Here is a 22,485-nt window from a genome sequence, read left to right on the forward strand (position 1 = left end):
ACTCCAAAGGTGTCACCTAGTGGCAAAGAATGAATCATTCAGACCAACACGAAAAGACCAAGAAGTGGGAGGTTTTGAAAACGTGCAGTGCTCATGTTTATTCAACGAAGTCAAACGTCAAAAATAAATCAATGAATGGGAAACATCTGTAATGTATCGAAATATCTGAAATGTGTTTAAAATATAAAATGTTTAAAAAATATATTGCAATACATATTGATATTGAATTATTGTCCAGCCCTACATTTAAAATTTTATTAAAATAAAATCAAATGAAAACTGTGCCAGAATGAGTAATAGGGTTGCAGACTCTGAAACCCTAAATTAAGCCAACAGTCAGTAGTTGCTTGCTGGGTAATTTGAGACCAAATGTTGTAGTTAGTTTTAATTATTGATTGTATAATTTATTAAATATATATGGGTTTATTGAGTGTATATAATATTCTAAAATATTTCTAAATGCTTTACAGAACTTGGTCAAAATGTTACCTACATTTAGTACATAGACACAAACTCCTCCCCATGAAAGGGGCCCGATCCGCTCTCTCTCACCGAAAGATGCTCAGTGTCCTGCAGAAGAGAGGAAACTCACTTGGTTATGGCCGCCAGCTGCTTATCAACCTCAGGCCACCATCCATGGTATTGAAAAAGCCCAGCTCAGAGCAGCATCACTTGGGTGACTTCTCCCATGATCTCCCTCCTCACGTCCACCTCCATCAGGAGGCCTATAACGGTCTAGGAAAGGATGCACAAGCTGGTGGAGCGATTGGAAGTGGCTCCTGAAAGGAGCAAGACATGGCATTGGACAACCCGCTGAACCAGCTTCCAACTTTGGCCGGTCAGCTTGCCAGGATCCCGCCGGAAGCCCAAGGTGCTCCGGTATCTCCTGGAGCAGAATCTCTACCTGATGAAAAACTCACGTTCCTCGTCCAACAGCCTGTGACAGCACCTGCGGCCATCTCTGTCAGCGCGGCTCAAGCTTCTTCTCCCATCACCCCCGAGCCCGACCATCTGCACACAGCGGCTGTAGCCCAGGAATTGGACCCTGCAGGGAGAGAACCAGCACTCCGAGTGGTACCAACAGTCAGCCAGGGACACCCACCACAGTACAGAACCCCCAGATGCCCCACCACTGCCCCCACTGTCACATATATTTCCCTGACAACATCCTTTAAAGAATCCAAGATGGCGGCGCGTCCACACGCAGTGGCTTCTCTCTGTCCCGTCAGAACAGTGTTTTAGTGTTTTTTGTCTTGAGAGTCGCAGTGTTTTTGTACGTCGTCATCGAGTCTACCTGTCTGTAAGCGAGCATGTCTCGATGTCGGCAGAACTGCATTTTTACAGTTAAACTCCGCGCATGCGGAACAGCTGCAGGATCTCGGTCTGCTACGGACAGTGTTGGGGAGTAACTAGTTACATGTAACGGCGTTACGTAATTTAATTACAAAATTAATGTAACTGTAATTAGTTACAGTTACTAAGAAAAAATGAGTAATTAAATTACAGTTACTTATGAAATTTTTAACGATTACAAAGGGGATTACATTTGAATATTTACACACATCCACATACAGATTTAACTGATTTCTTTCCCAAATTGCACTGACTATTCTGAGACATACCGCCCTAATAATTTCCGGGATGCGGAAATACAGTCTGGTTCGTAGAATCCAGTCATAAAAACGGAATGCCTAACGCGGACAGAATATGCCACATTTTGGATGACTAAATCAAAAGTAGGTCAGTACACTTCAATCAATACATGACATGGACTAGTGTCTGTGAATATTAAGCCCCAAAAATGCAATATATGACTCCTGCACGTTCTGCGTTTCTGTGGAAATCAGGCGCGGACTGGACACCGGGAGAACCGGGACAATTCCCGGTGGCCTGGCAGCCGATTTTGCCCGCTATTTTAATATCATTATTGTATAATTGCCTGCCGAATGTACTAAAGCGATCATTTGCGAATCCGCCGTTTGATAATTAAATCTCTAATAAATCAGGAAGTGTTAGTCATGACTCGCGCGCTCTCCGCGCCTCCGCCAAACGGTTTGGATCAGACTCAGAGTAATCAATTCGAGAGAGAGAGAGAGAGAGAGAGAGAGAGAGAGAGAGAGAGAGAGAGAGAGAGGATTGCTGGAGCAGAGAAGCTGAACTATACTGTTCAGGGTTTCAGGTCAGTTTCATCTGTAAAGATGCTTTTTTTTCTTTGTTTTTTTATTTAATTAATCAAGCAGCAGCACGTTGCTCATCAGTCATCACTCAAAATACTATATAAAGGACATCATTATTATCAGTTGTAATGTTACAGTAGTAATTTAGCTGAAAAACAATCAGATTTTTTTTATAGGTTTAGGGGGAGCTACGGACAGACAACAACACAACCCTTACGAAAATTAACGTTTTAATATATTTCTATAAATCCCGAGAAAATAGTTACTATTGTTTAACTGTGGTAACCAAAAATTTAAAATGATTTTACAAATTGAGTTATTTAAAAATAAATACAATCCATTTGCAAAAAACAAAACAAAAAAAAAGGTTATTGTATATAGGCTAAAAAAAGCATGGTCAATTTTTGTAAGGAAAACATGACTCGTGTACAGTATTAGGATTTTTCTATAAAGATATTGTAGTATTGTAGAGTATTGTATTGTAAAGTATAGTTTTGTTCAATCTTGAGTATTAAAGTCATGAGAGAGATGGATAACAGAGCAAAATAAAGAGACTGAAGAGAAAAATGGAAGTGAAGGTGCAGTTCAGGAGAGAACTTTTAATTATTTAGCATGTCCCCAAATTAAAGATTTAAACCTTTTTTATGTCAGGTCCATACAAAAAATAGTTTTGTCCGTGAATTTGTTTGTATGAGTTTGAATTTTCCAGTCTGAATTTTTTTCCCAGTCCGCCCCTCCTGTAAATTAATGGCAAAGACATGGTTTCATTTACTACACATAGGCCTACTGAAGCTCGCAGTGTTTTCAACCCCTGCCGCCTCAATATAGGAGTAAACGAGCACATAAACATAATTTCTAGAACTGCTCTGTGTCACTTCATGTGCATTTTACTTATTTTGAGAAAACTATCATCATATCATATACAAAGAGACAGCAGTTTAAAGAAAACACCAATGTTTCAGGAGTTTATTACACAGAATACGACACATGCTTATTAGATAACTGTATTTGAGTTGATGTATATGCTTTTATTCATTATTCTTTAATTTTCACAAATTTAGAAAAGTAATCAAAAAGTACTCAAAAGTAATTAGTTACATTACTTTAATAAAGTAATTGAAAAAGTTACACTTTTAACTTTCAAATTGAACACTATTTTCAACAACTTGTCATTTACATAATTGTGGGTGGGATTAACATAAACTGACCAATCATTATTTTGACAAGTGTATGGCACCTATAGGAATAGGGAAAATTAATAAACTGCCTGTAATTGACCATGAAAACTCAAGTTAAATATATTTTAAAGCACATATATAAAGTTATAGTGAAACTATACATTTATAATTATTATCTTTTGAAAAATAACATGCATCTGGAAAATTTGCCCACCCGTAGCTTCGCCACTGGTCTTCTGTACCTTGCATTATCTTGATTAATTTCAGAGAGCCTATATAAATACAATGGGCCTCATTCATGAAACTTGCGTAAATATATGAGTAATGAGTAATATGCACGCAAAACAGACCTTCCTGAAAACTCTCCTCTGGATTTACAAATGCTTGTAAACATCCAGTTTGATAGTTAAACATGTATGTTAACGCATTCCAATTAGAAAATCGTGTGTGCAGGAACGCAGTGGAATATTCTGGTCTACTTTCTCAGGATTGGGTCCAGTATATTGCATAAATGCAAAAAAAGACTATGTCAGGTCAGGAAAATGTCAGGTGCTCTTCTTAAAATGGCCAGATGGTGGTGCTTAAGAACAATTTAGTGGCACAGAATCTTTCTAAGATGCATTGGTTGTTATGATTTATTTGGAACATCCACTGCGGCAACGTATTACTAGTATCTAATTTTTTACGAATTTGACTAAATATAAAAAAGCAGTAACCAGTAATATTAACTTCATTGTTGTAGGCAGTAGGATGGTTGGTCGTTATTTGTCCCACCCCTCTATTTACGGCTGGGTAAATAATGACAGTGACAAGCCCTGCATTTTACAGTTATCAGTTGCAAAAAAAAAATGTACAAATAAAATAAAAATTCCTTGTAAGAGGGTAAGGGCAAATGAACTTGTAATTATTATGGCAGTTCTTCAAAATTCAGTGTCATCAGTTTGCCAAAAAGAACACAGTACATTTTAAGCACCATTTACACGTGGTAGGGAGCAGATGTACATTTCTTTCATACCATCTAACATCTTAAAAAAAACAAGCATTTTCAAAAATTTGAAAGTTTACGCCAGAATGGCTTTATGAACGATTTACACAAAAATTTGTTCTGCTCCATGTTTCATGAATGAGGCCCAATGAATGAAGTGCTAGTGAATATACTGCATACAAAACTGAAAAGAACTACTGTTTAGATGTACTTTATTGAACTGCAAAAATGCAATTTGTGTTTAGATTCAATTGATGAGTGTCTAATAAAGATTTATTAATAGTAATGGTTAAAGTAATGATCAAGAAAATTATCACTTCATTCCTTCCATTCCAGTTCATTCCTTTGACTCTTCCAAATCCTTCAAACTACTCATACTGTAAGTCTTTGACAGATGAATGTATGAACAATCATTACGAAAACCTCAGTATTAACACATCAAACGCTAATAGGTAAATTAATTAGAACTGATACCTTCTGCTGGCCTCTGACCTTTGAGTTTGATTGGCCCCAGCGCCACAGTATTGGTGTGGTACAGTAGGTGCTGTCAAGGGATCCATTGTGACGGAAGTTTCAACCTTGGCAGCAGCGAGAGTTGTAATCATTATAAGGGCAGATGATCACTTTACACTGCAGGTGAAATTATTCTACTGGGAGTCACATTTAAGAATGAAAAGGTATGCTTCTGTTCATGGCCGCGAGTAGAGAGACGCGAGAAGCATTGTTCCCACACAAAATCCTTTTTCATTCTACTACTTTGAGTAAAACACAGAAATCCTTGTATTTTTCTTTTTCTGAACTGGACTGACATCTTTGGGCAACTTTTGAAGATGCCACCTAAGGAATTCTTTGAGAAAAAACATGAAACAACTACAGAAGATCCTTCAATGTTAGCTTCAGGGACTAGCCCAACATCGCCATCTGAATGGTGAGAAACGATTTGCGAAACTTTAAGCCATGATTGACTGGTGTATGTATGAAATTTGTGACTCTCTTGACAAAGTACACAGTGGAAAGTACCTTCAGGATACGACTAAAACTAAGTGAGCTGGAATCACATCAGGACGGATTTGAAGAAGTTATTGTGAATATGTGTGAGGACATTGCAGAGGGTAAAAGCATGCAGAGTACGAAACACTTACCCTGAAATTTAAGGTCAATAATCTTGAAAATCAAGAAGCAACAATTTGAGCCTCGTTGGTTTTCCTGAAGTGGTTAAGGGAAGATATGCGGTGTTGTTTGTGGAGGAATGGCTCCCTAAAATCATCGGTATGGATCAGGAGCCCTTTGAAATTGAACGGGATAATTGTACACTTCAGCGCCGGCCATCCGAACACGAAAGACCGCAAGCCATTGTAATTAGGCTTTTTTCTCCTTTATAAGGGGCCAGATTACTAATCCACGTCTACACACTTATTACACCACCTTAATCAATATCTTTTTTATTGAAGGAAATTAAAGTATAACTAATGTTATTTGTTTTTAAAGATTTTATTAACAATAACATTTGTGTAATTATGCTAATTCAGAAGAAAAACCTTATCAGTGGACAGAAACACTAAACCCAGTAAGCCAATGTAAACATCTCAATTGTATTGTCTGTAAATTTGCAACAAACAAATGTTCAGAGGTTCTTTTTCTTATTAGTGGCCTACAGGACATTGCCAAAACAACCTAAGGGGACTGTTAAAAAGGGCTCATTTAAAAATAATAGTTATTCCAAATGGTACCATAAAATAAGCTGGTATCAGGGTTTTTTATTTTAAGAATCTTTAAGAGTCAAAAGTATAAATTATTATATTAATTTAAACAATTATCAATTAATTATTATATTAAATAACAAATATATATTAGTGTATTAATTGTTTAGATTTTTAGAATGCATTAGCTTTCTGTCAAATCACTAGTTCACATTTAAAAATACGTACTAGCAAAAATAGCAGACAGGTTTATTGAAAAAGCAAATTCATTCTCTGCCAGCAGGTTTCAATTTCAGAACTGCAGAAATATAGGGGATTCCCCGGCAACCGCACTACACAAAGCTGACAAGCAGCACTAAAGTTTATTCAATAAAATTGTGAAGTTTAATCATCATATTAATCCATATAGCAATTCTTGTCTTTCTGTCCCCAAAGATCTCTTATAATTTAGACTTTTTGTACCATTTATTAGTTGCATGGCCTTAAATGTAAACAATTTAACTGAAGATGTCTAAAAAGGGTCATAGGATGCCCATTTTCCAAGATGATTTGATTCTTTAGGGTCTTAATGAAAGGTATGTAAAATAGTTTGGTTAAAATGGTAAAAGAAAAATAAGATAGACATTGCTCTCTTACAAGAGACTCATCTGACTGAGGAAGATCATTGTAAGCTCTTACATCAGTGGTCTAGACAAATATTTTTTTTCTTCATATAGCTTTCATTCAAGAGGGTTTCTATTCTGAACATTCACAGAGTGCCTTTTGTTTTCAAACGCATGGTTAAAGATAAATATGGAAGTAATATTATTCTTAAATAATATAAATTGCTTAAATTGAATATATCGCTTCTGAAAATGTTACTGTTACACCCATGGACCGTTTTGGTGTTTGTTTCCTCTCCCACGTGTTCCATGTTCCCTCCTGTGACCTATGGTGCATCCAAAAACTCTGCCTTCGGAGGGAGCATTCCAAGGCAGGAAGGCATCAAGGCACACTGGAATCCGAATTCTGCTTTACTTCCTGTCCCCGGAGTTACCTAATCTTGATCGAATTTTAAAGGCAGCATAGATGTATCCTTTGCTGCCTTTGATATCCCACAATCCTGTGCATTCCATTCTGTAATGGTTGAGCTAAAAAAAAAAAAAAAAGGCGTCTGGTCAACTTTTTGAACTTTTGATGTTATTCAAAACGAAGCGAACGAAAGAAGTCAAAGCGAGAAATCAGTATTATTGTAAAATGCTGCCTGCAAACTAATTTCCTCATACAACTGCCAGTCAGCAAACCTTAGTTTGCAGATGCAGCCCTAGTTTCTCCCTCGTATTGATTATGTTCTTTGATTTCATATTCCCTCTTTAGTTTCCATGGTTTTGATTAATTACCCCACCTGGTTCAGTTCTCCCTGATTACTTTCCCTGTGTTTGTTAGCCATGCTTTTTCCTGAGGCTAGGGACTAGTTTTAACCATCAATCCCTGTGTGCTATGTGTTCCCATGCAAAATAAAGTCTGATTGTTCTGGATTCTCCCACGTCTCCTTGCTCCCTCCGTCTTCTCGCAGGTGCATCGTGACAGTTACAATAGGAAATGTTTACGCCCCCAATCAAGACGACCCTTAATTTTTTCATAATTTTTATTTTAAACTTTAAAAAGAGATCAAATCTGGGGTGTGACACAAGAGACATGGAAGTAGCACCAGTTTAAGTTACCTGAAAAATATAATTGCGTCATTAACATGATCTGCACTGCATATCACACAACTATCACAAACTTTGTGTCAACAGATATAAAATACATACTGCATTCAGCTGTGTCATTTCACAATTATGTAGTTTCAGGCTCCAGGATATTGATCTGTCATCATAAGGATACAGTGCTCTAACTGTCATTCTCTGTATACTTTGAATTGTTAAAATACTTTGAATTGTTAAAATTTCAAAGTAAGAATTATTATTTTATTTCTTTTGACAGGCAGCAAATTCTTGAAAGACAACTGTGTCAGGGCCATGGCCATAGATACAGCATGTGTAATACAAGAAAAACAAAGCAAACAAGTGCAGTGACACTCTAACAACATATCGCTTTGAGGGTATTTAAAAAATGGTAAATGTAAAAGATATTTTAATTAAATTTGACTGTTTTTGTTTGGCAGCTGTTATATGCCGTTATATGCTTTGGAAAGTATAATTCATCCTGGTGAATTTAATAGTTTAGACAGTTTTAGTAAATGTAATAATACAAATGTATAATAAATAGTATTTTAAATAATAATAGGCCTAGTAGTAATAATATTAGCTACCATTTGGTTAGTGCCGTATTTAATATTTGGCAGGAATGTAGTTCACTGGAATGTAGGTCACTGTAGTTAAGCAAACCATTGTTTAGCTGACAAAACAGCTTTCTAATGATTTTATTAATTGGAGAGAAGCACAGAGCAGACAAAACTCACACAATTTCACCAAGATCCATCCTCATAGAGACTTCTGGCGTCTCCGCTGATGTCCATGATATACCAAAAGACACATCGACTACATATGTATAAACTTTCTATATATATGTCTTACATTCACACAAGTAAAAACTATATAAATATAATGACTTGGGTCTGCTTGAGTTTTTTGTTTTCTATGCATTCTCTGCATTTTGGTGACACCTAATGACTGATGACTTGGCATCAAATGACTTTTTTTTAACAATTGAAAGGGTTTAGCTAAAATGAGAAAGAAATAATGAAAGTTTATTCCATAACACTTTTAAAAAATTTTAACCTTTAAAAAGGCTTTCTTCTTCATTATAATATAGAGTAGTTGCATAATCCTGACATTTTTGTCTATGTGTCCTCCAAAAATTAAATACAGAAATTAATAACATCAACTTTTTAAAACATTTAAATTTAACAGGGTTTGAACAAGTTTTAAAGAAAAAATGTATTTATTCAATATATTTATTTTTTTATTTTCTACCTTTCTTTATATTGATTTCATTTCAGAGAGATCATGAAAAAACACTGAATGGAATACATGTGAATATAAAACATTGAAAAAAACAGTGACCAGAACAGCTTTTTAGATATGCTTTATTGAATTGCAAAAATATCATTTGTATTAAGTTTAATTTGCTGGGTAATTAAGATTGATCAATAGTAATGAATAAGGTTATGATTGAGATGATCACTTCATTCCTTTGACGTTTCAGACTCCTTCACACAATTCCTGGAATGACAGCGAATGGACAGTTATTAGAAAAGCCTTAACTTTAATACAGTTCTTTAGAAATGATACCTGTTAGTGGCCTCTGACCTTTGAGTTTGATTGGCCCCAGCGTCACAGTATTGGTGTGGTAGGTGCTGTCAAGGGATCTCTTGTGACGGAAGCGGCAACCTTGGCGGCAGCGAGAGTTGTAATCGTTATCAGGGCAGATGATCACCTTACACCGCAGGTACACATAGGCATGAGTCCGGAGGAACTTGAAAGCTCTGAAACTGAACCGAGCATAATAGTGTTGACCGCTGGTGTAGGAATAATATGTGTTGTCTCTGGGACATCTACAAAAGACAAAGGAAGAGAAATACAATTTGGATAAAGTTTGAACTACAGTCAAACTCAGACACTGAGTTTGTTTCACTATTAGTTCAAATGAGTACAAGAACACATATAGACAGGGAGCAACACTAATGCTATCTACTCATCCCAAATGATTCTACTGTCACATATGATATGATGTTAGAGTCACATTTAGGAATCACCCATTACGCAGCAGGTCATAGGAGCGATCTTTGAAGTCATTTGGATTTGGAGACGCTACACAGGTGTCCAGGAAGAGATCCAGACTGTTGTCAGGCCTGTTTAGTGCAACCTGAACATACAGAAGCTGATTCAAGTTCACTTCATATGGAGAGTCGTAAATTTGTTGATTGAAACTGCTGGATGTGTAGAAGGCAATGCTGGCATTGAAGTGGCCCGTTCCTGTGATGTTGCCACTGATGTTCTCCTTGGCCTTGTAGAATATCTGCACCATGGTGTCTGGCTCCATTCGGCAGCCCACGCGTAGCAGGAACTGTGACTGATGAGAGATTTCACCTGACTGAGATTGAGAGGCCCGTACATTGTTGGTGTAGGACACATAACCATTCATCATCTAGAAGAGAGAGAGAGAGAGAGAGAGTGAGTGATGTTGTGTCAAAAAACATGTTAATTTTCAATTTTGGCAAAAGAAGAGATGCCCCCAGTAAAAAGCAGCACTGGAGCCATGCAGGATCTGGTACATATGTAGGTCATACCTCTTTGGCGGTTCCACATGCATTAAGTGGGAAGCTGAAAACAACTTCAGTACTGCTAATAGTGGGTCTGCAAAGATGGTCGTCCACATAAAGGGCATTTCCATTCAACCCAAGTGAATTCAGGTAAGATCTCTGAATGACAATGATCATGTTGTCTGAGGAACAATCCACACAACCTGCAGATCAAAGAATGTAATTCCCTAAATGTAATTTTGTGCATTTAAAGTATTTCTTTAAATTTAGAAAGCAAAGTTGTTGAAGGTTTTAATAATTACAGCTGTCTGATAGTGATTCTATTTTAAAATAATTTCACAAGGAATTACCTTCATCTTCAGTCAGAGAGCTTGTAAAAAGGGCCTTAAAACCATGGCTGACACCAGAGGCGTCACTCCTGAAGACAACAGTCAAGTATCGTGAAGAAGAATGAAACACTTGGTGTGTTGTGTCATTGAAGCAGACCTTTCCCAGCTGAGGATGACCAGTGGAAGAGCCATCGTATACTGTGATGTAGTCACAGTGACAGCAGCGCTCCAGTCTGAAAGAGCCAAAAGTAGACATTTTAACCTAACTGGTTCCACCCACAGGTCATTAGTGGTACTGCACAAAAAAATACAACATTGCTCTTAAGAGTATACATTTTTTTTCATAATATATTAAAGACTTGAATAAAATGAGATATATACTTTTTTTAAGCAAATAAATATATTTTGTAACTTTATGGATACCAAACATTGTACCACTAGTTCCACCATAATTTAATCACCACTATCTCTCACTTACTGCACATCAGCAAATGTCAGGAAGATCCTCTGTCCTTGCTCAGCAGAGAGATACCACACACAGTAGGCATTGTCATGGTAATTGTTGGGGTAGTTTGGACTGGAAAACAGCCCAGAACCATACAGGTGTCCTCCACATTCAGGTTGAGGAACTGGAGATCAAAATGCCCCCAAATGCATGAGATAAGAATAGTTTTCAGACATGTGGGAAAAGTGGAGAAAAAGGCCACAATTTTCCAGTTTTACACAATGGATGCTACTGATCAATATTAAAAAATTTAGATTCTAGCACTTACATGTGCTCACAAAAAGATGCCTTGCACATGTGTTTGGAAAACCATATTTGTTAATTTGTCCAGTTTATATTTTATGATACCTTTTATGGAATACAAAGTAAAAGGTAAACATTTTAAAAAAATAATTTGAATACTTTTTAATGTTTCATTACATGTTTTCATATGAGTATCCAATATAAGTTAATATTCAATTAAATTGTATGTTTTATGCTTTTGATTCACCAACCAAGCTCATAAAAGTGATTTATGTGTCAATAGTTTAAACGGGTCACTGTACGTTTCCTGCTGCAGAATCAGCTGTGATAGTACAACACTACTGAATAATAGTGCAGGAAATTGACAATTTACAGTATTTTAGTTCCATGATCATCAGTGGAAGAATAAATTATTTAAAAAAAAAATGTAACTGAATATCTCACATCCCAGCCATAATTAAGAAAGAATGAATAGAAAGTTACCATAGTAAACTAGGAGAGGTTGAAATTCATAGTATCATAAATCAAGTTTGAATCACATACCTACAAAGACCCAGTTTGCGTGAAATCCTCTACGTGTGACACTGCTGTCACTGTAGAAAAACACAGTCAGATCATTGCTGCTGGATTTGAAAGACTGGTTCCTGTACTCCCGTATTTCTCCCAGTAAGGGGTGGAGGGTTGAAGGACCATCATATACTTTGATGTAATCACAGCATGTTTCTAAACTATTAAGCACAGAGCAGAGATAATCCATATTGTCCACATTAATATTATGTAGCAATGTTTTCTTACAAAAAAAAAAAAAAAATCCATTAGACATTTCAAATAGTGCCCTACACAACATCGGTGAAGGTCAGTGACACTGTCATGTTCCCTGTGCTATGAATGGTCCATGTGCAATATGAGTTGTCAGGGTAGTTATTAGGGTACCGGGGACTGGACAAGTCACTCATCCAGTCTGTCATATAGCCACCACATGATTCTGCACATAGAGATGGAAGATGGAAAACAGATTAAAAAGCCTGTCACAACTGTAATAATGAGAGAAGGACTACATAATTTGGCACAGCACAGTGGGAGAGTTTGAAATTCATAAACTCTTTTAAACACATACCTACAAAGAGCCAGGTTGCATAAAATCCTCCACGTGTTACACTGTGATCACTGTAGAAAAACACAGTCAGATCATTGCTGTTGGAATTGAAAGACTGGTTCCTGTACTCCCGTATTTCTCCCAGAAATGGATGGAGGGTAGAAGGACCATCATATACTTTGATGTAATCACAGCATGTTTCCAAACTAGAAAGCAGAGGGAAGAAAGTAAAAAATACTTCACAAAAAGTGTTAGCAAATTTTACTTGCTTGAATGTAACAATTTCAGTATTTTGTTGTATTCAGTAAATCAAAATACTTTCCTTTGACTGTGTAAATGCAAGACAAAAAAGCATAAAGAAAGTGTCGTACTCAACGTCAGTGAAGATCAGTGACACAGTTGCATTCCCTGTGCTGTGAATGGTCCAGGTGCATTGTGCGTTATTAGGGTAGTTATTAGGGTATCGGGGACTGTGTAATACACCACTCCAATCTGTCATATTGCCACCACATGGTTCTTCAAACATGGAAAATGAGAATAAAAAGGCTTAAAAACATCAGATAATCAGTGAATTAAGGTTTTTCTTTATCTCTGGCATAATAAAAAAATATTATAAAAAAAAATGTCCAATTAAAAAGGAAAAAAAAAAGCTACAAATATTTTAATACTGGCTATTAGCGAAGTTAATAATTTTGTCAGAGGAATGTGAAGACAGAATAACTACAGTATATTTTTTTAGTTCTCTGGTTCAGTTTAGATTTAATGAGATGTTTATTATCAATCCATGATTACAGAGTCAGCTGCGAGAACGATGGTTTTGTACAATGTAATAGATTTAAAATAATAAACAGTTATCAAAATATTTTAAAATGGTTTCTTCTCAAATAACATTTTATGTGCTTGTCTTTATGTGGTGAAAAGCTGTGTAATGTGATATGACTGTATATTCTGCCTTTCATGTCAATCTTGTTTGAACTTCCTCTAGGCTCAAAGTCATTTGTTAGTTTTTCTTTAAAGAACTTTTCATTTAAATAGCTAATAAAATATTTCAGATTACAGCAGTATTTTCTGTCTAATGAATTACTAATTTCAGACTCTGAGCAGCACATTTCATTACCAGATGAATTGGTCTCTGGTGTGATAGTTGTATAGATAGTGTTGATGTTCCCAACATCTGAAATAAAAATATAATGAATATTTATTAATCAACAGACACACAAATGTAGATGTATGAAGGTCACATGTAAATATGATTACCTGCACAGTATGCCACAGCACACATACTTGGCCTAACAAATTCATAGACATAATAATCGCCTGGACAGGCTTTCACTCTAATGGGAGTAGAATTGTAATAGCAGCAGTTATTGTGCCAGTGACCACAGACACCTCGGGTGACCACTCCATCCTCGACTTTTGGGTGTTGACCATTTAACCACAGTGGGGCATGAGTGTCACATTTGTACTCATCAATACACATGTTTGGCATCTGGGCACTCTGGCCATGAATGAAGAGACGATACCAGCCAAACCAATTCACATTCCGGTCACACATTAAGACAGAGTCATTCTGATAGTCAGTGGCTCTCCAAGGTTCGTCCAGTACAGTGTAGCTGTAGCAGGGGTCATCTGAGGGAGCCTCTGTGTAATCATTCAAATCATTGAAAAAGAAAATTAAAGTGTTGCTGAACTAGTGTTTTGAGTATCTTCACAATCAGACATATTATAATCAGTATGTGTATTTTGTCTCAAGTATTATACACTACTCTACTGTGGATTGATGGTTCCATGAAGAAATATTTGTAAAAAAAAAAAAAAAAGAAAAAAAAAAAAAAAGAAACTTCACTGACAATTTATGAATTCATTTTGATAAATAAAAAGGTGTAAATTCAGACTTTTTAATGAATTACTTTTATAATATACTACTGACAAAATGAATGTTTCTTTACATGTTGTCATATAAGAATCCAATTAGCAAATTAATATTCAATTAAATTGTATGTTTTATGTCACGCTGTCTGGGCTCTGTTTCCCTGGGTGTCCACTAGTGGTCTTCCCCATAGTCACCTCATCGCAGGCACTACATTTCCCACAAAGCCTTGTCCCTTCATCACAGTAATTGCACTCCTGTTAATTGCACTCAGGTGTCTTCATTTGATAGTCATCAACCTGCCTATATAATCCGGTCTGTTTCCATTTGTTTTCATGGAGTCCTTACTTTCCGTCACCTGGTTTCCTCGCCTTCCTAGTTTTCGAGTTCCTGTTCCTGTTCCTGTTTGTTTGTTTGTTTCTGTTTTGGACTGATGTTTGGTTACGACCCCGGCTTGTTTTGACTCTGATTTTGGATTACCCAATAAGTCTCACACTGCACTTGGATCTCTCGTTTCCTGTGTTCCCGAACGTGACAGAAGGACTCCATCAGATCAGATCCAGCGATGTGGGATTTTTTTCTCCGTCCCCCAGCCAGCATGGAAGAGCGGAGGAGAAGATTCTGTAAATTAACCACCCTCCGTCAAAGGGGGAATGAGGTGGGTGGTGTAGTGCAGGAGTTCTGGACGTTGGCGGTAGGATTGGGGTACAATGATGAGGCCCTGAAAGACCTATTTAACAGCTGCCTGGATGACCCTTTGCCGGGGTGGGAAATGAAGGGGCTGGAGATCCTGGATTTTTGGGGGTTCACCAGTTACCTACAACATTGATCTCATTGGGATACCTCAGACAAAACCTGTCTCTCCCGGTGGGATGGCTGACTCAAGACCGGGGTCTACAGACAGTAGGACCGCCAGCCCAGCGCCAAAGCACGAGGTGGCCGCCAGCCCAGCGCCACGGCGCAAGATGGCCGCCGGCCCAGCTCCACAGCACAAGGTGGCCGCCGGCCCAGCGCCACAGCACAAGGTGGCCGCCGGCCCAGCGCCACAGCACAAGTTGGCTGCCGGCCCAGCACCACAGCACAAGATGGCCGCCGGTCCACAGCCATGGCACAAGATGACAGCCAGAGTTGACCCTCCAGAGTCGGGTCGGGTCAGGTCACCGTTGACCCTCCAGAGTCGGGTCAGGTCACCGTTGACCCTCCAGAGTCAGGTCAGGTCACCGTTGACACTCATGAGTTAAGCACTACCACAGTGAGACCTCAGGAGTCAAGTCAAGTCACCAGTGATCTTCATGGGCAAAGTCAAGTCACCAATAATCTTCATGGGCAAAGTCAAGTCACCAGTGTTCTTCATGGGCAAGGTCAAGTCACCGACTGTCTTCATGGGCAAGGTAAAGTTACAGACTATCTTCATGGGCAAAGTCTAAACTCTGCGGAACTACCAGAGCCTCTCCACGTCTCTGCTGAACTACCGAAGCCTCTCCACGTCTCTGCGGAACTTCCAGAGCCTCGTCACGTCTCAGCCAAACTCTCTGAGCGCTCGACTGATCCTGTCGTGGCCACGGAGGCCACCCTTAACTTGTTCATGTTCTCTGTTTCAGACTTGCCTATCCAGACTTGCTCTCCTGTGTCATCGATCCCACTGTGGTGGTCCTCGGTGCCGCCCTGGTGGGCTTCTGTCTCGACCGCACGGATGTGGTGGTCTTCTGCGCCGCCCTGGTGGGCTTCTGTCTCGTCCGCATGGATGCGGTGGTCTTCTGCGCCACCCTGGTGGGCTTCTGTCACGACCGCACGGTTGTGGTGGTCTTCTGCGCCGCCCTGGTGGGCTTCTGTCTCGACCGCACGGATGTGGTGGTCTTCTGCGCCGCCCTGGTGGGCTTCTGTCTCGTCCGCACGGATGTGGTGGTCTTCTGTGCCGCCCTGGTGGGTTTCTGACTCAATCGCATGGCTCCAATTCCACCTTGCTCCATCCTGGATTCCTGCCCTGTTGGTTCGGCCCTGGGCCACTGAACTTTCTATTCTCTCATGGACTTGTGTTTCGTTGTTGTTTTTGTTTTTTTTGGCACTTCCTGTCTCTGTTACCCTCTATTACCTGGCCCTCCATCCCTCCCCCTGGTCCTCTGCCGGTCCACCTCCCTCTTGGTCTTTGTGTTCCTTGGTCTGTTCTTGGGTTCGGGTGGAGCATCTGGTAGCTGCTCCGTGGAGGAGGGGGTAATGTCACGCTGTCTGGTCTCTGTTTCCCTGGGTGTCCACTAGTGGTCTCACTTCCCCATAGTCACCTCACTGCAGGTACTACATTTCCCACAAAGCCTTGTCCCTTCATCACAGTAATTGCACTCCTGTTAATTGCACTCAGGTGTCTTCATTTGATAGTCATTACCCTGCCAATATAATCCGGTCTGTTTCCATATGTTTTCATGGAGTCCTTACTTTCTGTCACCTGGTTTCCTCGCGTTCCTAGTTTTCGAGTTCCTGTTCCTGTTCCTGTTTGTTTGTTTGTTTCTGTTTTGGACTGATGTTTGGTTACGACCCCGGCTTGTTTTGACTCTGATTTTGGATTACCCAATAAATCTCACACTGCACTTGGATCTCTCGTCTCCTGTGTTCCCGAACGTGACATTTTATGCTTTTGATTCACCAACCAAGCTCATAAAAGTGATTTATGTGTCAATAGTTTAAACAGGTCACTGTACGTTTCCTGCTGCAGAATCAGCTGTGATAGTACAACACTACTGAATAATAGTGCAGGAAATTGACAATGTACAGTATTTTAGTTCAATGATCATCAGTGGAAGAATACATTTAAAAAAAAAAATGTAACTGAATATCTCACATCCCAGCCATAATTAAGAAAGAATGAATAGAAAGTTACCATAGCAAACTAGGAGAGGTTGAAATTCATAGTATCATAAATCAAGTTTGAATCACATACCTACAAAGACCCAGTTTGCATGAAATCCTCTACGTGTGACACTGCTGTCACTGTAGAAAAACACAGTCAGATCATTGCTGCTGGATTTGAAAGACTGGTTCCTGTACTCCCGTATTTCTCCCAGTAAGGGGTGGAGGGTTGAAGGACCATCATATACTTTGATGTAATCACAGCATGTTTCCAAACTATTAAGCACACAGCAGAGAGAATCCATATTGTCCACATTAATATTATGTAGCAATGTTTTCTTAAAAAAAAAAAAAAACTTCTGAAAGTTTCATTAGAGTCTCAGTTACAAAATTAGATCATTCAAATAGTGCCCTACACAACATCGGTGAAGGTCAGTGACACTGTCATGTTCCCTGTGCTATGAATGGTCCATGTGCAATATGAGTTGTCAGGGTAGTTATTAGGGTACCGGGGACTCGACAAGTCACCCATCCAGTCTGTCATATAGCCACCACATGATTCTGCACATAGTGATGGAAGATGGAAAACAGATTAAAAAGCCTGTCACAACTGTAATTATGAGAGAAGAACTAGATAATTTGGCACAGCACAGTGGGAGAGTTTGAAATTCATAATATCACAGTTCAGTATATCTCTTTTAAACACATACCTACAAAGAGCCAGGTTGCATAAAATCCTCCACGTGTTACACTGTGATCACTGTAGAAAAACACAGTCAGATCATTGCTGCTGGAATTGAAAGACTGGTTCCTGTACTCCCGTATTTCTCCCAGAAATGGATGGAGGGTAGAAGGACCATCATATACTTTGATGTAATCACAGCATGTTTCCAAACTAGAAAGCAGAGGGAAGAAAGATGTGCAAATATATGTCATTCAATAATACTTAAATGCACACAATATTTACAAAATACTTCACAAAAAGTGTCAGCAAATTTTACTTGCTTGAATGTAACAATTTCAGTATTTTGTTGTATTCAGTAAATCAAAATACTTTCCTTTGACTTTGTAAATGATCTAGAGACAAAAAAGCATAAAGAAAGTGTCGTACTCAACGTCAGTGAAGATCAGTGACACAGTTGCATTCCCTGTGCTGTGAATGGTCCAGGTGCATTGTGCGTTATTAGGGTAGTTATTAGGGTATCGGGGACTGTGTAATACACCACTCCAATCTGTCATATTGCCACCACATGGTTCTTCAAACATATAAAATGAGAATAAAAAGACTTAAAAACATCAGATAATCAGTGAATTAAGGTATTCCTTTATCTCTAGCATAATAAAAAAATATTATAAAAAAAATGTCCAATTAAAAATGAAAAAAAAAAAGCTACAAATAATTTAATACTGGCTATTAGCGGAGTTAATAATATTGTCAGAGGAATGTGAAGACAGAATAACTACAGTATATATTTTTAGTTCTCTGGTTCAGTTTAGATTGATGAGATGTTTATTATCAATCCATGATTACAGAGTCAGCTGCGAGAACGATGGTTTTGTACAATGTAATAGATTTAAAATAATAAACAGTTATCAAAATATTTTAAAATGGTTTCTTCTCAAATAACATTTTATGTGCTTGTCTTTATGTGGTGAAAAGCTGTGTAATGAGTGATATGACTGTATATTCTGCCTTTCATGTCAATCTTGTTTGAACTTCCTCTAGGCTCAAAGTCATTTGTTAGTTTTTCTTTAAAGAACTTTTCATTTAAGTAGCTAATAAAATATTTCAGATTACAGCAGTATTTTCTGTCTAATGAATTACTAATTTCAGACTCTGAGCAGCACATTTCATTACCAGATGAATTGGTCTCTGGTGTGATAGTTGTATAGATAGTGTTGATGTTCCCAACATCTGAAATAAAAATATAATGAATATTTATTAATCAACAGACACACAAATGTAGATGTATGAAGGTCACATGTAAATATGATTACCTGCACAGTATGCCACAGCACACATACTTGGCCTAACAAATTCATAGACATAATAATCGCCTGGACAGGCTTTCACTCTAATGGGAGTAGAATTGTAATAGCAGCAGTTATTGTGCCAGTGACCACAGACACCTCGGGTGACCACTCCATCCTTGGCTTTTGGGTGTTGACCATTTAACCACAGTGGGGCATGAGTGCCACATTTGTACTCATCAATACACATGTTTGGCATCTGGGCACTCTGGCCATGAATGAAGAGACGATACCAGCCAAACCAATTCACATTCCGGTCACACATTAAGACAGAGTCATTCTGATAGTCAGTGGCTCTCCAAGGTTCGTCCAGTACAGTGTAGCTGTAGCAGGGGTCATCTGAGGGAGCCTCTGTGTAATCATTCAAATCATTGAAAAAGAAAATTAAAGTGTTGCTGAACTGGTGTTTCAAGTATCTTCACAATCAGACACATTATAATCAGTATGTGTATTTTGTCTCATGTATTTACACTACTGTGGATTGATGGTTCCATGAAGAAATATTTGTTAAAAAAAAAAAAAAGAAATAAAAAAGAAACTTCACTGACAATTTAGGAATTAATTTTGATAAATAAAAAGGCGTAAATTCAGACTTTTTAATGACTTATTTTATAATATACTACTGACAAAATGAATGTTTCTTTTTTTATGTTGCTGTATGAATATCCAATTAGTAACTACACTAAGTCTTAAGTTATACATAACCGTAAATTGTATGTTATACTCTATGCTGTGTACGTTGTATCCACTAAAATAAGCATCTCATAAAAGTCATTCATGTCATGTGTTTGGATAACCATATCTGTACATTTTTCCAGTTGATATTTGATGATATTTAATGAACCTTTTATGGAATACAAAGTAAAAGGTGTAAACATTTTTAAACATACTTTGAATACTTTTTTTTATATAACATACTGACAAAATAAATTTGTCTTTACATGTTATCATATAAGAATCCAATTAGTAAATTAATATTCAATTAAATTGTATGTTTTATGCTTTTGATTCACCAACCAAGCTCATAAAAGTGATTTATGTGTCAATAGTTTAAACGGGTCACTGTACGTTTCCTGCTGCAGAATCAGCTGTGATAGTACAACACTACTGAATAATAGTGCAGGAAATTGACAATGTACAGTATTTTAGTTCCATGATCATCAGTGGAAGAATACATTCTTAAAAAAAAAAAACTTTTTTACTGAATAACTCACTTGCCAGCTATAATTAAGAAAGAATGAATAGAAAGTTACCATAGCAAACTAGGAGAGGTTGAAATTCATAGTATCATAAATCAAGTTTGAATCACATACCTACAAAGACCCAGTTTGCGTGAAATCCTCTACGTGTGACACTGCTGTCACTGTAGAAAAACACAGTCAGATCATTGCTGCTGGATTTGAAAGACTGGTTCCTGTACTCCCGTATTTCTCCCAGTAAGGGGTGGAGGGTTGAAGGACCATCATATACTTTGATGTAATCACAGCATGTTTCCAAACTATTAAGCACAGAGCAGAGATAATCCATATTGTCCACATTAATATTATGTAGCAATGTTTTCTTACAAAAAAAAAAAAATCCATTAGACATTTCAAATAGTGCCCTACACAACATCGGTGAAGGTCAGTGACACTGTCATGTTCCCTGTGCTATGAATGGTCCATGTGCAATATGAGTTATCAGGGTAGTTATTAGGGTACCGGGGACTGGACAAGTCACTCATCCAGTCTGTCATATAGCCACCACATGATTCTGCACATAGAGATGGAAGATGGAAAACAGATTAAAAAGCCTGTCACAACTGTAATAATGAGAGAAGGACTACATAATTTGGCACAGCACAGTGGGAGAGTTTGAAATTCATAAACTCTTTTAAACACATACCTACAAAGAGCCAGGTTGCATAAAATCCTCCACGTGTTACACTGTGATCACTGTAGAAAAACACAGTCAGATCATTGCTGCTGGAATTGAAAGACTGGTTCCTGTACTCCCGTATTTCTCCCAGAAATGGATGGAGGGTAGAAGGACCATCATATACTTTGATGTAATCACAGCATGTTTCCAAACTAGAAATCAGAGGGAAGAAAGATGTGCAAATGTATGCTTTTTCAATCATATATTTCATTCAAAAATATTTAAATACATACATTATTTACAAAATACTTCACAAAAAGTGTTAGCAAATTTTACTTGCTTGAATGTAACGATTTCAGTATTTTGTTGTATTCAGCAATTCAAAATACTTTCCTTTGACTGTGTAAATAATCTAGAGACAAAAAAGCATAATGAAAGTGTCGTACTCAACGTCAGTGAAGATCAGTGACACAGTTGCGTTCCTTGTGCTGTGAATGGTCCAGGTGCATTGTGCGTTATTAGGGTAGTTATTAGGGTATCGGGGACTGTGTAATACACCCCTCCAATCTGTCATATTGCCACCACATGGTTCTTCAAACATGGAAAATGAGAATGTAGCATAATAAAATAATCATATTTTGAATTGTCCAGTAAGAATTTTTGTTTTTAACTCAATTTTGCTTAATATTCTTTTTGTAGGATTTGTTTTAAAATAAGTTAATACTGGCTATTAGCAGACAGGAATGCAATAACACATTTTTTTCTTTCTTCCATTGCTAGCTAATAATATTCTCTAATGAATCTGAAGACTGAATAACTAGTATTTAAAAAGTATTTGTTATATACTCAAGTTTAATTCTCCTCCCAGAAGACAGATGTACGGATGGATAGATAGACAGACAGTTACACAATACCTGAAAAACCTTCAGTGAAATGAAGCCAATTATCTATAAAAACAAAATAAATACATCATGCAAACGTTTCAACATTATATAAAAGTATGCATAAAACAGCCATGTTTTACATTATGATGTTAACTGATGTTTACCTGTTGTCCATGACCCAATGGTATGTGCTGTAACATGACATAAAGAAATAACATTTCTTGTTTTTTCTGTACAGTATGTGCAATGTATTAAATGTTATGATTATAGAATCAGCACTATAAGAAATTATATTTAATTTGAGCAAGAAATATGATGTTGAAGCCAGCAGCTGTTTTTCATATATTGTACAAGCAGTACAATATAGGCTACAGTCTACAATGAATAATAATCTTACCTTGAAAGGCAGTTAGAAGCAGACAGAAAAGGAGAGTCAGACCTTCCATCTTTCTCTTCTGATCAAGTTTGTCTTTCAACCATCATTTATATACTCGAAACCACAAGAAGGATTTCTGTATGACATTAATATCCTGGAGCATCTGA

The 22,485-nt window shown here is 37.6% G+C and overlaps 3 protein-coding genes and 2 long non-coding RNA genes across 5 annotated transcripts in view; 1 reads left to right on the forward strand and 4 right to left on the reverse strand.

Moving 5' to 3' along the window:
• Positions 1-12,235, reverse strand: part of LOC132113372 (deleted in malignant brain tumors 1 protein-like) — a 33,352-nt gene extending 21,117 nt beyond the window's left edge. The window contains exons 1-7 of the mRNA XM_059521160.1: positions 12,204-12,235; positions 11,907-12,091; positions 11,094-11,244; positions 10,637-10,848; positions 10,314-10,489; positions 9,780-10,171; positions 9,316-9,578 (exon numbers count right to left, since the gene is read on the reverse strand). Of these exons, the coding sequence (XP_059377143.1) occupies positions 9,316-9,578; positions 9,780-10,171; positions 10,314-10,489; positions 10,637-10,848; positions 11,094-11,244; positions 11,907-12,091; positions 12,204-12,235 (1,411 nt within the window). The remainder of the gene's footprint in view (positions 1-9,315; positions 9,579-9,779; positions 10,172-10,313; positions 10,490-10,636; positions 10,849-11,093; positions 11,245-11,906; positions 12,092-12,203) is intronic.
• On the forward strand, positions 511-9,255 carry LOC132113329 (zinc finger protein Pegasus-like). Its single transcript, XM_059521129.1, has 2 exons — positions 511-1,195; positions 9,230-9,255. The coding sequence occupies exons 1-2, from the start codon at positions 796-798 to the stop codon at positions 9,253-9,255; spliced, it is 426 nt and encodes a 141-aa protein (XP_059377112.1). The 5' UTR covers positions 511-795.
• Positions 12,236-12,539: 304 nt separating the features above from the next.
• Positions 12,540-13,636, reverse strand: LOC132113326 (uncharacterized). Its single transcript, XR_009425151.1, has 3 exons — positions 13,577-13,636; positions 12,831-12,975; positions 12,540-12,665 (listed from the first exon to the last, which is right to left on the reverse strand). It is a non-coding gene; the product is annotated as an uncharacterized LOC132113326 (long non-coding RNA).
• A 4,274-nt stretch (positions 13,637-17,910) lies between these two features.
• Positions 17,911-19,088, reverse strand: LOC132113204 (uncharacterized). Its single transcript, XR_009425114.1, has 3 exons — positions 19,029-19,088; positions 18,282-18,426; positions 17,911-18,065 (listed from the first exon to the last, which is right to left on the reverse strand). It is a non-coding gene; the product is annotated as an uncharacterized LOC132113204 (long non-coding RNA).
• Positions 19,089-19,148: 60 nt separating this feature from the next.
• On the reverse strand, positions 19,149-20,936 carry LOC132113373 (deleted in malignant brain tumors 1 protein-like). Its single transcript, XM_059521162.1, has 4 exons — positions 20,809-20,936; positions 20,515-20,699; positions 19,301-19,552; positions 19,149-19,168 (listed from the first exon to the last, which is right to left on the reverse strand). The coding sequence occupies exons 1-4, from the start codon at positions 20,934-20,936 to the stop codon at positions 19,149-19,151; spliced, it is 585 nt and encodes a 194-aa protein (XP_059377145.1).
• Positions 20,937-22,485: the final 1,549 nt, after the last annotated feature.

Source organism: Carassius carassius, chromosome 32 (assembly GCF_963082965.1).
Source record: "Carassius carassius chromosome 32, fCarCar2.1, whole genome shotgun sequence".
Taxonomy (NCBI): domain Eukaryota; kingdom Metazoa; phylum Chordata; class Actinopteri; order Cypriniformes; family Cyprinidae; genus Carassius; species Carassius carassius.

Coding starts and splice junctions, on each gene's coding strand:
- LOC132113373 (XM_059521162.1), bottom strand. CDS start 20,936: ATGACAGACTGGATGAGTGACTTGTCCAGTCCCCGGTACCCTAATAAC. Junction 20,700..20,808: donor CTGACCTTCACCGATGTTGT/GTAGGGCACTAT, acceptor TGTGCTTAATAG/TTTGGAAACATGCTGTGATT. Junction 19,553..20,514: donor CGCAAACTGGGTCTTTGTAG/GTATGTGATTCA, acceptor ATGATTACACAG/AGGCTCCCTCAGATGACCCC.
- LOC132113329 (XM_059521129.1), top strand. CDS start 796: ATGGCATTGGACAACCCGCTGAACCAGCTTCCAACTTTGGCCGGTCAG. Junction 1,196..9,229: donor AGAATCCAAGATGGCGGCGC/GTCCACACGCAG, acceptor TTGACGTTTCAG/ACTCCTTCACACAATTCCTG.